The sequence below is a fragment of the Protomyctophum parallelum genome (genome assembly GCF_964188405.1).
Source record: "Protomyctophum parallelum genome assembly, chromosome: 11".
Classification (NCBI taxonomy): Eukaryota; Metazoa; Chordata; class Actinopteri; order Myctophiformes; family Myctophidae; genus Protomyctophum; species Protomyctophum parallelum.
This window is the reverse complement of record NC_139707.1, coordinates 20,089,650-20,105,416: the sequence shown is the minus strand read 5'-3', so window position 1 is coordinate 20,105,416 and position 15,767 is coordinate 20,089,650. Positions and strand designations below refer to the sequence as shown.

Below are 15,767 nucleotides of genomic sequence, written 5' to 3'. Positions count from 1 at the left end.
TGATTAATAATAATGATCACGATTTATTGGACCCACACAAACAAACTCGCCCTCTCTGCCCACAGCATTTCTATCATTTAAGTCGAGGAAATTAACGAAAAAGACAATGAAATATGAAAGGTAGACACTGGCCCGTCTAACTAACTACTAGGCCAGGGAAACACTTTTGTTTCACATTGGCTCCGAGGAAAAAACCCTGATGACGCGACCACGTATTAGTAAACCACGCCATCTACTGGCCATTTTGCAGTTGCCACGGTGCAAGGCAAACACATTTAAAATTCTTTGCACATTGGCATTGCACACTTTGCACATAGAGCGCGTTTTTTCGTGTATGATACGTATTTAAATTGTGGTCCACTCCCAAGAGAAAAAGACAATACGATGCGTATTATTTAAATGTTTTCGTTTTAATTATTGATGTATATTTCAATAGCATATTCCTTAACACATGTCATAATTGTACATACAATACTTCAGCTTATAGTTCACTAGGACAGCTAGTCACTCAATGAGCCCAGAAGACAGCTGTTACTAGACTGTTGCTATTTTCAGTCAATTTGCTCAACAGTGATTCCTCGAGAAGATATGAGAGTTATTTATGAGGCGACCTGAGATAACAGTCATAGAACAGAATAGAACAGAACTGCATACAGTGTTTGTTACAGCTAGTTCCTGTCACCCCAGGGGGGTGAAGACGGCCTTATCTCACATGTAAGGCCACTCCTTTTTAACCTAAAGTGTAAATGTGTGTAATCAGGTTACTGTTAATAATACCTTCTGCTTATTTCATTACTCAGTTTCATATTCCGTTTGTTTAAGATTGAACTATAAAGTTATTTGAATGTAGGATTATTGAGCTACTCATTATTTGTGAGTATATAGCCTATTTGAGTTAGTCTTAAAAGTAAGATTCAGTTAACATGTGGTTTCTCTTTTAATTGGTAAAGTTTACTGTGACTCAGGAACAGTTAAAATGTATTCCTCTGACATTTCATTCTTATAGTTACTGGTGTTAAATAAGGTTCGGTAATACTTCATAATATAGTATAGTATAGTATAAGATATTTAGTTAGTCCTCCGTATAGTTAAGATGGCCCGCCTATCTTTCACAGGCAGATCCGGTGAATACAATGTTTTGATTGGCTAACACGAGCAGAGGTCGTCTGTTTGTATCCGGAGGAGGGTCTTGAAGCTAAATATATTGCAATGTTTGAGACCAATGCACACAGCGCCGTGATCCAGATACATCATTATCTTAAATTCATTTATTTTAGTTAGATCGTTTTTACTTTAGTTGTCACTGTGCAATACTTTAAAATAGTTGTCATGTTGCACACATGCAAAAAATAGCCGCTACACATGTCGCGTGAGCTTGCACATTTTTAGCCGAACGCCACCTGCTGGTGCAAACCTGAATTACCTGACTTCCACCAGCTAGTTACACTGCGCATGTCCAAAGTGCAGAAATGCATTGACGTGACGACGTCCACAATCGCGCCATCTTTGGAAAACAGTACTGTCTGTGAACTGAATGAAACTTGCTTTCATCGTCATTCAAGAACTAGCTTGTTGTGATAACTAGTATATTTGTTTCTCGGGGTGAGGTAAGCCATTTGATTAATTTCGACGGTAAATCGATATGTTTTGAGTGTGTGACTGTGTGTGTGTGTGAACGTGGAAGTGGTGTTGCTAAAGAATACATGTTATTAGAACCCGAGAATCCATTGCTAAGTTGCTAACAGAAGGCCGAGGAGGTGTTCGTGGGAACAGTGCTGCTCTACGCTGAATCCCGGTTTGGCGGTGCTGCTGTGATGTGTGAGGCCTTCATTCTTGCTAAATGCGCTAACTCCGCCCCACCGGCTTAACCGGAGCCGCATAACCTTGCACGCCTTGCTGATTTACTAACGTTAGCTTCAGAGGCTCAGGCTACCACTACGAGTACGAGCAAACTAGCTAACTATTAGCTGTTGGCGGTTCGAAAACATTGCAACCTAGCTCTCGTTATTGTATTGAGCAATTGCAATACAACTTTTTAACTGTAACCTCTGCAAGAAGAGTTTATTTATCAATATATTGTTCAAAGTTATGTCTTTGCGATTCCTGTCAGAGTTGACCATAGTTTACTGATAAATCGCACATTCAATGTCCCACCGACCTGGTTCGAGTGTAGTAAGTGCTCACATTTTTGTTTGGTATTTAGTTTGAGGAGGTCAACAATGGGAATCAAGGCTCAACGTCCGCGATGCTTTCTTGACATTGGAATCGGCAACGTGCTTGGTAAGAAATCATTGCTCATCTCCCTGCATGGCTAACTAACTTATTTCAAATTAACTTGACCATGATGTACATCTTTTTCACAGTGGGCCGAGTTGTGGTGGAGTTGTTTTCAGATGTTTGCCCCAAAACCTGTGAGAACTTCAGGTGCCTCTGCACAGGTAAATTATATCGACTGTGACTGTCTAGTTACAAAAATAAAATACATATTAAAGTATACAGAAGTATACAACTACAGTAAAATATATACAATCATCCCGACTGGTACAGGACACATACACCATATACATACCACATTAACATCCTGCCCGATGCAGAGCAAGAAAGAGAGTAGCAAAGTTTGCCTAAAGTTGTGATCATCAGCACAAACCACATTATGACAACAGAGTAGAGGTTAGGTTACACAATTGTTTTAGAGTCTTAATGTGAAATTGCAAACTCATATTTAATTAATAACCTGCTTTAATAATACAAAAAGGGCTTGTTCTTTAATGGAATTTACCTTGTGTCTTCCAGGTGAGAAAGGTATTGGCAAAGGAACACAAAAGCCATTGCATTACAAAGGATGTCTGTTCCATAGAGTTGTGAAGGACTTCATGATTCAAGGAGGAGACTTCAGTGAAGGTAAGCATTAATTTTGACCATTTCACAGACTAGTTACAGAAACAAATATGTTGGTTCATGCAACTGACATCTGGAAATGCTACAAAAATGTGTTATTTTTAGATTGTGTTTTATACTGTAGTTTCCCTTGTGACAATGGCTGCAATTAACCATTTGTTTTCACATTCATCTGTATATTGTTTTAGAAGTTTCTCTGTGGCTTATTTAGACTAGATCATATTGGTCAAATTAAATTACCAATCTGGTGTGTGTGTGTGTGTGTGTGTGTGTGAGTGTCAAATGTACTGTGACCTTTTTAACATTTATTTTCCAAATTGTTAGAACATTGCTTCTCATAATGCTTCTCTGTAACAGGCAATGGAAGAGGAGGTGAATCCATCCATGGAGGCTTTTTTGAAGGTAAAAACACTTCTCTCTCTCTCTGCTCTTATGGATGGCATTTATTTTACTCTATTTCACGAAGAAAATATTGTACTTCATGGCCATACTCTTTCCCCCCAGATGAAAGCTTTTCTGTCAAACATAACAAGCCATACTTGATGTCCATGGCAAACAGGGGTAAAGATACCAATGGATCCCAGTTTTTCATGTAAGTGCCATGTTAAGTCTCCTTTTCTTTCATTTTATTAGTTGGTCCCATCATTCTTAAACGTTAAAATGTCATCTTTGTCTTCAATCCTTCATCTCAATGCCAATCCCCAGAACAACGAAACCGGCGCCACATCTAGATGGGTAAGTATTCATCAACATTTATGAATTTGCTATTATGGTTCAACTTCTGTCAATATATTTTGCGTAACTAACATGAATTGTATTTTTGCAGTGTCCATGTCGTTTTTGGCCATGTGATCGCAGGCCAAGAAGTTGTACAGACCATGGAGAGCCAGAAAACCGATGCTAACAGCAGACCATATGCCGAGATGAAGGTTTTGAACTGTGGAGAGCTCATCCCTAAACTGAAAGGTATGCGTGATTAAGTGTTTTTAGCTTTTCGAGTCCGAGAAGTTGGTGCTACAGTTGGTGGGACTTAAGTACTGCTTTAAATTATTTGCAGCAAAAAAAGATGAGAAGGAAAAAGCATCCTCAAGCAGCAGCACCTCTAGTGACTCTGACACCTCTTCTGAATCCTCCGAGTCGGAAGACTCGGGTAAAGACGCCAAGAAACGGAAAAAGAAGGCGAAGACTCAAAAGAAAAAACAAAAAAAGAAACATAAAAAAAGGTATGTATAAAATGTATTATGTTTCATTATTAGCAGTATGTTTGCGCATGAAAAAAATGTTATTGGTCCTGTTGGTGCATTTTCAACGACAGCCAAGACAAACAAGTAATTAACTGATTTGCCCTGTCGCTAATATAATTGGCATCATGTGCAATGGAACGGAAAGTATGGGAGCAGTCCAGAGTAGCTTTTTTCGTACTAAATTCCATGCCAAGCGCTCCTCGGCTCCGACCATGCACGGCAGGTCTATCTCTAAATCACTTATATTGATCACTCAACAACCTTTTTTTGTCTTATGTCGGAAAAGTTTTGTCCCAAATGGGCTTCCTTCTAAGGCAAGCAGCTGATAGACCCCTCCTTCCTGCGCAGACCTATAGCGCGCTACTTTATTTGTTTGTTTGCCTGTTTAATGCATACCAGACCGGTGCCCGGCTGTAAAGCACTGAGTCGGTAGCGATGGAAGTTGAATATCCATGCCCCAACCGGCTATGCAATGCCCTTTGTACCCATGTCTGACATTGTGATGTCAGAACAGGCCAGCTCCATATATGGAGATCTAGGGTGATCAATTTGCTAATTTGGGCCCCTGGGCATCGGCCCTGTCCAGAACCTGGGCACAGGCCGTTTGTAGTGTTTCTGGACAACCGTGGGTCCGACCGAGTTGAGGACACTGCACTAACCCTGTGGTGGTGTGTCGAATTTGAGGTCGGTGGGGCTAACGGTTCGACATGGTGCATTTATAGATAGATTATCATCGTCAGATTACGGTAAGAAAACGGCTACTCTGGAATTCTCCTTTTAAGGAAGCGAACGGAAGTGGCAGAACAAAGCAAAACGTGATGCACAGGTAGCTGACAAACGGTACATCAGATAATGGGAGGGGTGTGTTTCCGACTTAGATCGTTCCCGACTTGCATGTCCCCAGTAGGTAGTTACAATAAAGGATAAATAAAGACTATACAGCTCTGAATTTTCTTTCTAGATCTGAGCCTGACAGCGCTGAGGAGAAAGATGAAGAGGTGCTTTTATCTTCAGTGCGACCGGAAGAAATCCCTGCTATCCCAGAGAACCGATTTCTTATGAGGAGAAGTCCCCAAGCAGTTCAGAACGAGAAAGAGGAAACTGGAAAGGACCGTAGAAGAGAGGAAAGGCCCAGAGACAGGTTGGTCTCATTGACTTAATCCAGGATGTGCTTACTTTCCTGTATACTTTGGTGTTCTAAATTATGTGATAATTTACATGCTGTTTTTTCCTCTGATTGGCAGAATGTTTAACTCTCAGTCGACATACAACAGAAGACTTGTGATGACACGCTCTGGCAGGAAGATTAAAGGCAGGGGTCCAAGGGTAGGTACAAGGAGACAACTATATGACAATGGCCGCGTTTATATGAAGGGTGATCATTCCAAATAAATACTTCAGAATAAAATACTTCGGAAGTAATGTTTTTTGCTGCGAGTTTCCATGGGAAATGGTCATTCCGAATGAGTGTTTATATGGAGAAGTGATATAAGACATGATACATGTTAATTCACGTGAAACTATGCCATCTGTTGGACACATAAAATATAGGCAGTTCATTCATTGTGACTTTCTCAACAATACAAACATTACAGACGAAAGACAATACTTTGAAATCCCATCTTTTCATTCCGCAGTAGCTTTGAGGCTGCTGGTTGGATAGGGGCGGGCATATAGTATGTTTACCTGCTGCGGCTCCCCTTCTCCGCTGGGAAGGTGATCATCTCGTTTTTATTTGTGCTTTATTATCTACAGCACGGCCAGGGCACGCAACACACTGATTATTATTGTATCGGGTCGCTCGTTATTTTTGAGAGAGAGAGAGAGACCGTTGAACACACACACAGATCAGGGGTATCATCGTCTGCTGCTGCCCCACTTTTTTTTGTGGATTTCGGATCTGCAAAATGCACGAAATAACGCGCTCTATGTGCAAACTCCTCGGCGCGCCTTGGAGCATGCTCAGAAAGACCAGAATGAACTTGCATCCGAAGCAGTGTATACTAAATGAGTCCAATTTTCTTTCAATCGCATTGAACATTGGAATAATCCGGCCAGTGACATCGGAATGGTTTTTAGATCGCATCGAGCATTTTCATTCGGATTTAAGTTTTTGTAGGTGTTTACATGACAACGTGTAATAGGATTGAACTTCTATTCGGAATGAAAAGGGGATTTAACTGCCCATGTAAATGTAGCCAGTGGCTCATTCAAAAGTATGACTTGGTCAAAACTACCCCCCCCCCCCCCTGGCCAGCCGGGGTGCCTGATGGAGGAGAAAGGAACTGGTCGGAATAACGTGTCCCTTCCACGCGCTACGTCCGGCCTGGGAAATTCCCCTCTGTCAGGTGAAAAGAAGCAGCTTGGACTCCTCATGCATAGAAGGAGGCATGAGGTCAGTCCGCTGCCCCCCAGGTTGGCAGAGGAAGTGTAGCGCCCAGGATTACATTAGATAATTGGCACTGGGTGAAAAGAAAACTGGGTTACAAAATCGTGGGATAAAAATAAAAAAAAAGTATGACTTGGTCCATCTCTTTTCAGCCATTTTAACCCTGGTGTCCCTATTTTGGGCATGTCGGGTGAACAGTTTTTTAAATGGCAGATCCGCAGTCTCACTCGATTGTGAGCTTATAGATGGGATATTTTCAAATAGAAAAATAGGGTTACTTGGTTAATTATACTTTTTTATAGAATGTGCATCATTTCCAGTAATGCGATTACAGCCTTTTTTATACACAGAAATGAACATTGACTTTTTCATATTGCCCGTCTCTTCTAGCGGTATCGGACTCCGTCTCGCTCGAGGTCAAGGGATCGCTTCCGGCGTAGTGAAACTCCTCCCCACTGGCGACAGGAGATGCAGCGGCAGAGGATGAGAGCAACCAGTGGCGAGCGTTGGATTAAGGGCGACAAGTAATAAACTAATCCTCTTTATTTTATTTTTTCATTTCCTGAAACTCTGCATGTTGCTTTTTGGGTAAAATTGTCTTTTGTAATCTAAAGGGAAATTGTTTGGGGTTGGGCTGTTTTCGGGAGGTGGGGCTTTGGAACGACAGCACATGTTGAGACCAGTGTTACTTCATTTTCATAATCTGAGCAAACACTCAAATCCTCTTTATGGCCCCTACACACTGCACGATATTTCCTCAGATTATGCTGTCGGGTAGCATATTTGGCGCTCACCGACAAAACCCCCTGATCTGATGCAAGATCGTGCTTAAAGGTCCAGTGGCAAACTGGCGATAAAGGTGTTCTCTGATGCCTTCCCGAGCGTTTCTGAATATCTAGCAGGTTTGATATTTGACTCTCGCCGACTGGAAGGTCCATATTACAGCCAATGAGAGCACAGGACAGCCCTGTGCTCACATCGATAGATGATAATATATTAATATAACCTTTATTCTGTGGGTAGAAAGCCTAAGTATTAGTAAATCCAGGTGTACATATTGGTAGATGTTGCTGTTAAATAGTCTATAAAACCAATGCATCTCACGTGAATAATGTTGAAAAAAAACACAAGGGAATCTACACTGCAGCGCAAACATTTGGATGTGTGTGACGCAGAGAGACAATGATTTAATGAAAATTAAGATTTGGCGTCCTGACTCCTGTCTCGCTCTTTCGCCCTGTATTTCCTGTGCTTGGATCATGACCAGTGATATGGCTTATTACGAATCTCTACTATCTAGGTCAATTGCAATACAAAATGAAAGGCCCTTGTATTTATTGGAATGGTGGTATTATATGTGAACACATAGATGAATACATGGTTGACATGTGTTTAATTGTTTAAACAACAATTTTATAGCAATACAAAACGACAACCATGCATTGACATACTGTTTGTCACATTGATACAAATTTGAGAAACAACTTACAACCTTTGCACACAACAGCACAAACTTGATGATTTGCTAATTAGCACGCTATTGGAATAATCTCACCGAGTAACTGCTTTTATTGCTTCAGCTGTTTTTATTCACAACATTCTGATATTCTATACTTTTTCTTTTGCAGAGGTGACATGGTCGATGCCAAGGAGGAAGCTGCTAAAGCTTCGAAAGGTGACGAAACAAAGCATGAACATGCCACTGATGGTAAGAAAGACAAGAAGGGCCACTCTCACCGATCTAGAAGCAAGGACACTTCAAAGAAGAAGGCAGAGGAGAAAGGTGACAAACACAAGGCAAAGAAACATGCCACATCTCAAAGTCGCAGTAAGAGCAGGGAAAAGGGTGGAAGATCAAAGAGCAGGGATAGGGATCATAAACAAAAGGGTAAGGACAGAAGAGGCCGCTCCAGAAGCAAAGGGAAAGAAAAGGAGTCCGAATCCAATCGCAGCAAAGAAAGAAACAAGCATTCAGAATCTGATAAGCATGGGGACATTACTAAAGGAAAAAATGGAGAACGAGTGCCACAAAGCAAGGAAACCAACACTGTAAAAGACGGACAAAGGTCAAAAAGTAGGAGCAGGGACAGGGGAAGACGTGCTTCATCAAGAGACAAACAGGACCATCGGGAGAAAGGGAGAGAGAGGGCAAGGGAGCGTAGCAGGAGTCAGGAACGACGGCGCCACAACGAGAGGGACAATGATAAAAGGGGAGAGACATCCAAGAACAGGGAGCGAAGCTCAGACAGAAATAAGGCCAGAGACTCGCATAGAGGCAGACGCTCCAGAAGCAAGAGTGACCACAGTAATAACCGCTCATCTCATAGGAAAAATAAAGACTCTGAGTCCACCCACCGAAAGAGGTCTAAGAGCAGATGTAGCAGTAGTTCCGAGCATGACGGGGATGAGAAAAGGAAGAGTCGAAAGAGCCCGGATTCCAAGAAGAGACTGGAAGGTAGTCCGCAGAGGAAATCCCCTTCCAAATCCAAAAACGACACCAGAATTGTGACCGTCATCTCCTCAAGAGGGAGTCGTGACACAAAGGGCAAGGACAGAAACCGCAGCAGGAAGACGAGCTCGAGTTCAAGTTCTGATGACTAGGTGTGTGATTCTTAACATAGCTAGACATTTTATCTGAACTTGTTTAATACCCATGGAAGTGTGAGTTCTTTTTTTTTTAATGCATCTGTAAATTACATGTTGGCTTTATGATATATCCAATTATATGGTTTCAAATTATACAGTTTCTAGAAAGAAATTGATCAAATTGGGGGGGGGGGGGGGGGGGGGGAGATTTTGAATGATTAAGTGGAACAGAAAACTTTTTAAAACCTTTTTTTCCTAGCATTTTTTTTTACTGTAATTTTATAAGTGTTATTTAATGCCATTGGTTTTGGGCTAAGAATGTAGTTAATTGACTGCTTAACACTAATACTGCCCTACAAAGCCAAAGTGCAGTAACCATGCAAAGAATCAAACTCTTTTAACTGACCAGCCACATGGTGGGGTATTAGTCTAAGTGATATTGCACTAATTGATACGCTAAAGGTCTCCACACACCGGGCGTGAATTTGGATTTTTAAGGGCGTTTCTCTGAAATCATGAAGCCTGATTTGACCATTGAGACAAATGAGTTTGTGTCCAAAACTAGTTACTGTACTGGCTTTATAGGGCAGAATAGCCACATGGTATACTTTCACCGGGCAAGTTATTTTACTGTAGCAAGTGATGATGTGGAAGAGTCGGTCTCCTGTTATTTCTTGCATGCTTATCCCTGATTCACTGTGGATTATCTGTATTGATAACTATTATTGTTGTCTTCATTTTTTACTGATTTTGAGATGTCTACGGTGTGCTGTTCAAATGGAAAAATACGTCTCTGAAATGCTGTAGGAAAAAAAATACATAAAATGAGTTTGTACAAAACATTGTTTTTTTTTTCTTTTTTCCCCACAAATATGGACGAGTGGAAAATAAACTGTCACTCTATTTTAGTTAAACTTGCCTTCCTGTAAACTGTTTACTTTTTGTGTAGAGTACAATACTATGTTACGGTAAATTACTAGTGTTGAGAGTGATTGGTTTGTGCAAGTGGTTCCCCAGTATTGATGTTCCATGTCAAAGACAAATATGGTCGGAATGACTGCATCACACTGGTGTCCTGGTACATTTATGTTTCATGGTACAGTACCCTCTTTGATGTTGACATGTAAGCAAAGGGAGATGTTGGTGCATTTATTTGAAGACATCTTTTTGGCACATTTAGGTACACTAGGAAATTTATCTTAGAGGCGTAATTGTATTGACACAAATCCACATTGGTGATCATTTATTAATTTTTCACATTTGACAGCTATGGTCACAATTTAGTGTCAAAATGCTAACCCGTTACCACGTGAAACCAAGACGTTTCTTTGCCTCGTGAATATCGGAGGTCTCATGAAGATCTTTGATATTTTGGGTTGTACCACAGATATATGTTGGCATCTCAACACCAGTAACATCATGAACCAGGTAGCTAGGTCTAACTCCACCAAAAATGGGTCCAAGACCACCTCCAATTCCTTCCCTGGCTGCTTTGCGTAGTGGAAGGACATTTCGCTTGGCCTCTGCTGCAGTTTTGATAACATGTATTGCATATTGTCGGAATTGTTTCTCCTCTTCAATGACAACGTCTGTATTCTTTGCTTCAAACTCCTGTTGCTCTGTTCTCAGTTTCCGGCCCATGGCACATTTTTCAGCCTACAAATTAAAGAATGAAAATGGTTACTTGAAGCTTGAAAGTTCATAATTGTCTCTGGAGCCAGTTTTCTGGTTATGTGATACATTGAGCATTTTCAGGTTGGGATACCAATTTTATCCAAGAGAACTCAGACAGAATACAGATTAAACAATCAAGAAATTAGCAGACAATATTGGAACTGGAACATTAAAAATGAAGCTGATAAATGGGTGGTCTCCTTATTGGCTGTAATTTTGCAACCACCTGAAAATGTATTTTCTGTTTATTGAAGTGCTGGAGAGATGGGGAAGACTTTGTTACTTAATAAATAAACTAGCAATGATTACTATCAGAAAATAGGGCTTTAACCTTTTAAAAAAGGTTTTATTTTAACCCCAAAATATCTTTAATTAAAGAAAAATAATGACAATAATGCTACTGGTATTGAAGTGCAATTTTAACCGCCTAAATTTCAATATGATGAAACAACTCAGAAGCTCCAACATCCTCTTGGCACAGGATATGTTTAGCTAAATTGAATAAAAGTTCATGGTTGAGTTGACAAACTGCATTACTATTAGTACGCATTAATTCATTAGAATAAATATAAAAATGGTAATGCATTACTAAGTTTACTAACCCCATGTGAAAAAGTAATGCCTTATTAGTTTGTTACTCATGGAAGTATATGCACTGTTTGATATAGTGACAGTCAACCTTCTGGGAATTACCATTTGATTGACGTAGTGGCCTTGTAAAATTCTTTCACCCTCTATCCTTTTTTGAGCCTTCAATTGTTGCTTCTCAAAGAATAGACGATCAGCCTCTTTTCTGGCATGTAGAATGTCCAGTGAATTCTGTTGTTCTGCCAGATTCTTCTTCTCCTTTTCCTGCCTCTGATGAAAATGTAGATGAAAAGTGCCATGTACACATTTAGTTCACATAAGGGAAAAATGGAAAATCAACTTATACTTTGGAATATTCATCAAAATGCAATGTGACTAAATTATTTACCATCAGTTCCCTATGTGCAGTAATTGACTTCAACATTGAAGCCTTAGTGTCATCTCCCTCCTTCTGTTTCTGTGCCTGTTTAGCTTCTCGCTCAGCGATGGCCTTAGCGATCAGTTGTTCTTCGTCAACGACCTGCTCCTGTTTTGTTGCTGTTAGTTTGTCGATGATCTTATCCCTGAGCATCTGAGCCTCTCTGAAGGATAAAATCAGCATGTGGTGAAGCTATATTACATCATTGTAAAAAATAAAGTAAGTAAGCCTTGCCGAGCCATGAGGCCCATAGCTCAGGAGCCTATCTCCTGTTTCTGTAGCGTGAGGCAGCTTGATGTACAAGTACACCCCATGGACATGACGCTAGTATGTCGCAGGGACATACCCCCAATCAAAACCTTTATGCTGAGTTCCAAGCAGGGAGGCATTAGGTCCCATTTTTCAGAGTCTTTGGTATTGTATGACCCGTCCAGGGATCAAACCCCGACCTCCCAGTCTCAGGGCAGACACTCAAACCACAAGACCATTGAGCTGGTACATCATAGGTACTTGCATAATATTTAATGAATTTGGCTCATATAGCTATTATCCAGGGTGAATCGAAATAAGTGAAACTGTAACAAGCTTCTCTATCTGCATCACCACATTATAGGTAGCTGAGCAATTGTGATTTGGGTTTTCTGTGGATGTCCTGTTGTAGTCATGCTCTAAAAACCTTACGTGAAGCCCTTCACTTGTACTTACCTAAACAACTCTGCCTCTTTGTTTCTCCTTAACTGCATTATGTTTTGTTTTGCAGCAACAAAACATTTCCTTTGCTCATCTTCCATCTCCTGTTTTTGTGCGTCTATTGCTTTTATGATATCTTTGCTGGAGAGGTGCTCCTGTAAGTACATCATGTGTATTTTATAATATTAGTACATAGTGTATAATAAAATCTCAAATTTATATAGCGCTTTTCTAAATACCCAATGCTTAAATGCATTAAGATGCATATACAGTAACATGTCAACATTTAAAGAATAACTCTTGCTCAAACCTCACCAAATGAGACTGCATGATGTTTCTCTTCTGCTGTAATTGGCTTTGCTTCTCCATGCTTTGCTCCCATAGATAAAGTTCCCGAAATTGATGGATTTCCTCTCCCTCTTTCTTGTCCTCTAGTTTTTCTCTCTCTCTCACCAGCTCATGTTCCTTCATCCTTAGGGTTAAAAGAAAAATAATGATAAGAATAATCTTTATTTAACCAAGCAAAGTTATTAAGAACAAATTATTATTTACAATCTTGAGGGAGAGGGGAATAAAATAAATCAATTAACAAACAAATACAAGCCAGAACTAACTCTCCGATGGACAGCCGCCTTCCAGAAGAAACCCAACTCAGCCAGGCTCTTGAAAGGTACCAGGAAGAGGGACCATATTACTCAGGTTGGCTGACTTAAGGGTTCTAGCTGTCCCATGGGTTAAAGGGGTGACCATGCCTTTGCTGTTGCAGTCCCGCCTAGAGTCTAAGCCTAAGGCACATAGACTGTGTGACAGCCTGTCAGATTTCCCACCTCAATTGAATTATTTAAATCCAGGCTCAAGACTGTTTTATACACTAGCTTTTTATTCCCCCGATGTTACAGATATTTTATTATTTGTCATTGGTTGTTTTCATTACTTTCTTTTACTGTTTTACTGATTGCTTATTTGCGCCTCTTGAGTCCATATACAGTACTTTGTTCTTTATGAATGCATGTAATTTAACTTGAATATTTTCCATAGATTTCAATCATGAACAATAGACTAGTGGTGGGTTTGCACTTTCTTGGAAGTTTTGTTTAAGTAAGACTTACTGATGTTTCAAATCTTCTGCAACAGCCTGCCTCTCAAGCCTGTTCTGAAGTATTTTCTGCTGCTCCACTTTCAACGCTTCATCCTCTTGGGATTTGATTCTGGCCATGAATTCTTTATCTACATCCTTAGAATTGTTCTGAATTCTTTGCTTCAGTTCGACCTGTGCATCCCTCTCCTTCAAAACTTCAGTCAGCAAGAGTGCACTCTGCAAAAGTAGTACAAGTACATAATGGTTGAATTGCCCCTTAACATTAGACTCCAGTAACATTTTAAAAGGTTGTTCCAGTTATTGTACAAACATGAAATCTTTTGACGCGGTCAGTTTGATAATATTGCTGAGCCTTGGCTTTTGCAATAGCCTCCTTCCTCTTCTGTGCTTGATATTTGGCCTCTTCTATATCAGTTAATTTTCTCTGTTCTTCCTCGATGGCCTCCCGAATCTTCTTTGCCTCAAGTTTCTTTTGTCTTTGACCCTATAACAAATTTATGTTTTATACACAGTGATGGAAGAAGTGCTCAAATTCGGTGTAAAAATGCTTATCACACAGAATGGCTATTCAGAAAAATATACTATATTACTGAATTATAATTATTGATTCATTACTTCACTTAAATATCACAGCAAATGTCATTAATCTGACACACACACGCGCACACACACACACACACACACACACACACACATGCAAATATGTCAAATATGCAGTGAAGTAAAAACTAACTTTCCACTTCGGCATCAGTCAATTTGTTTTCAGTGCAACGCTCACGGTGCTCAGTGCAGTCAAGCCAATAAAGTAAATAACTTACAGAAATGGTGTTGGACCAAAATTTCACCATCTCTTTGGAGCACAGATGCATGGCCTCTCGTTGTTGTGCTGCATCTCTGGTGCTTTCCTTTTGATTATTGTACTGGTTTGAAGTTGAACTACCTCGAATTCGAAGCCATTCGGCTTTGGGCAAAACAGTGACGTGACGAAGATCTGGTAGTTGCATTTTCCCATTGTCTACCTCACCTGAGGACATTACAAATAAACAAAATGTAAAAATACATAGGCCTACAGTTTCAGACGAAATAATCTGTGGCATAAAACAATACAATATCAAGGATGATGATGATGGCAACAAACAGGAGTTAACCAGACTAAATAATAACAAATAGGCCTACCAACACCAAGCACAATTTTAAATTGTTCAGAATTGTGTTGTTGACAGAATTGATTACAAATGACATTGATAACAAATCCATATTATCTTCACTTTCCTCTCACCTTTCATGCTGAAACCTCTCCTTTGACCTCGGTGTAGCAATGCTGCCATAATTATAGGCTGCACTACAGGGTATTTATACAAAATGATCTACAGCATTTGAAAATCTTGATGTATCATGAGTTGTGGATAGCTTAATATATGTCCTCAATAGTACACTTCTACATTTTAAACAAAGAGGTTTCCTCAAAGTACCCAGTATCAGGGGGAAAATTGCTACTTTGTTAGCGTTTCTAAGCAACGGTTAAACCAATGACAAAGCAGGCTGCTGGTCAACAGCACTCTCTTTGCAGATGAGTAACGCTGGGACAGAGGATAACCAGCAGATGGCGCCATTAGTTCTGGTTTTATGCTTCATTCATTACCAACCACACATACCATTCATTAATTCATCCCACCTACCAAATCACAGAGAAAGAAGTCTAATTAGGTACCTAACTCTGATTCCATAGCTCTAATACGTTGCATTAACCCATTAGAGCTATGGACCAGAGCGACTAAATGCTAAATACCTAAGCCTGGCATGTCATGTGAGAGTCAATGTCAGGTGATGTAGTGTAGGCCTACATACGTGTGTTGAACTTTCACATAATTTGGTGGCTCGACCAGGTCTACATCTGAATTAGGCTGCTTTGCGATGGCTACTTCTACTTGTGCAAATGGCAAAATTTGCCAGGCAAATGCAATGTTAAACAAAGAGGTAGGACTCGGGGAGTAGGCACCTCAATGGTAGGCACCCGGACCTTATTAGATCATAGATGAAGATGACTAACGTTTCGACAAACAAACTGCCTTCTTCAGGGTAAAAAATAAAATCATTAGGCCTATTTGCTTTCTTGGGGACGAAATCTGCTACGTATGCAACAGACATCCTAGATAAAAACTGGATTTGCGAGTTGTAGAC

At 40.2% G+C, this 15,767-nt stretch overlaps 2 protein-coding genes across 3 annotated transcripts; one reads left to right on the top strand and one right to left on the bottom strand.

Moving 5' to 3' along the window:
* Positions 1 to 1,484: 1,484 nt before the first annotated feature.
* On the top strand, positions 1,485 to 9,957 carry ppig (peptidylprolyl isomerase G (cyclophilin G)). Of its 2 annotated transcripts, none has more exons than XM_083777434.1 (13): positions 1,485 to 1,607; positions 2,204 to 2,280; positions 2,364 to 2,438; positions 2,794 to 2,901; positions 3,256 to 3,300; positions 3,403 to 3,490; positions 3,604 to 3,633; positions 3,725 to 3,864; positions 3,956 to 4,121; positions 5,104 to 5,283; positions 5,387 to 5,468; positions 6,922 to 7,055; positions 8,160 to 9,957. In XM_083777434.1, exons 2-13 carry the CDS (start codon positions 2,220 to 2,222, stop codon positions 9,130 to 9,132), a joined length of 2,082 nt encoding a protein of 693 aa, XP_083633560.1. In that variant the 5' UTR covers positions 1,485 to 1,607; positions 2,204 to 2,219; the 3' UTR covers positions 9,133 to 9,957. The 2 variants fall into 2 exon arrangements, with proteins under 2 accessions (XP_083633560.1, XP_083633561.1); XM_083777435.1 differs by having other exon boundaries at positions 1,500 to 1,602.
* Positions 9,365 to 14,590, bottom strand: cfap210 (cilia and flagella associated protein 210; the record flags this gene model as incomplete). Its single annotated transcript, XM_083776711.1, has 8 exons — positions 9,365 to 10,773; positions 11,485 to 11,649; positions 11,768 to 11,960; positions 12,503 to 12,642; positions 12,803 to 12,959; positions 13,597 to 13,802; positions 13,897 to 14,070; positions 14,405 to 14,590. 8 exons carry the CDS (start codon positions 14,588 to 14,590, stop codon positions 10,420 to 10,422), a joined length of 1,575 nt encoding a protein of 524 aa, XP_083632837.1. The 3' UTR covers positions 9,365 to 10,419.
* Between the last annotated feature and the right edge of the window lie 1,177 nt (positions 14,591 to 15,767).

Excerpts from the sequence above, each read along its gene's own strand:
- ppig (XM_083777434.1), top strand. The coding sequence starts at position 2,220 with ATGGGAATCAAGGCTCAACGTCCGCGATGCTTTCTTGACATTGGAATC. Across the intron at positions 4,122-5,103 it reads AAAAAGAAACATAAAAAAAG|ATCTGAGCCTGACAGCGCTG; the intron begins GTATGTATAAAA and ends TTTTCTTTCTAG. Across the intron at positions 7,056-8,159 it reads CGTTGGATTAAGGGCGACAA|AGGTGACATGGTCGATGCCA; the intron begins GTAATAAACTAA and ends TTTCTTTTGCAG.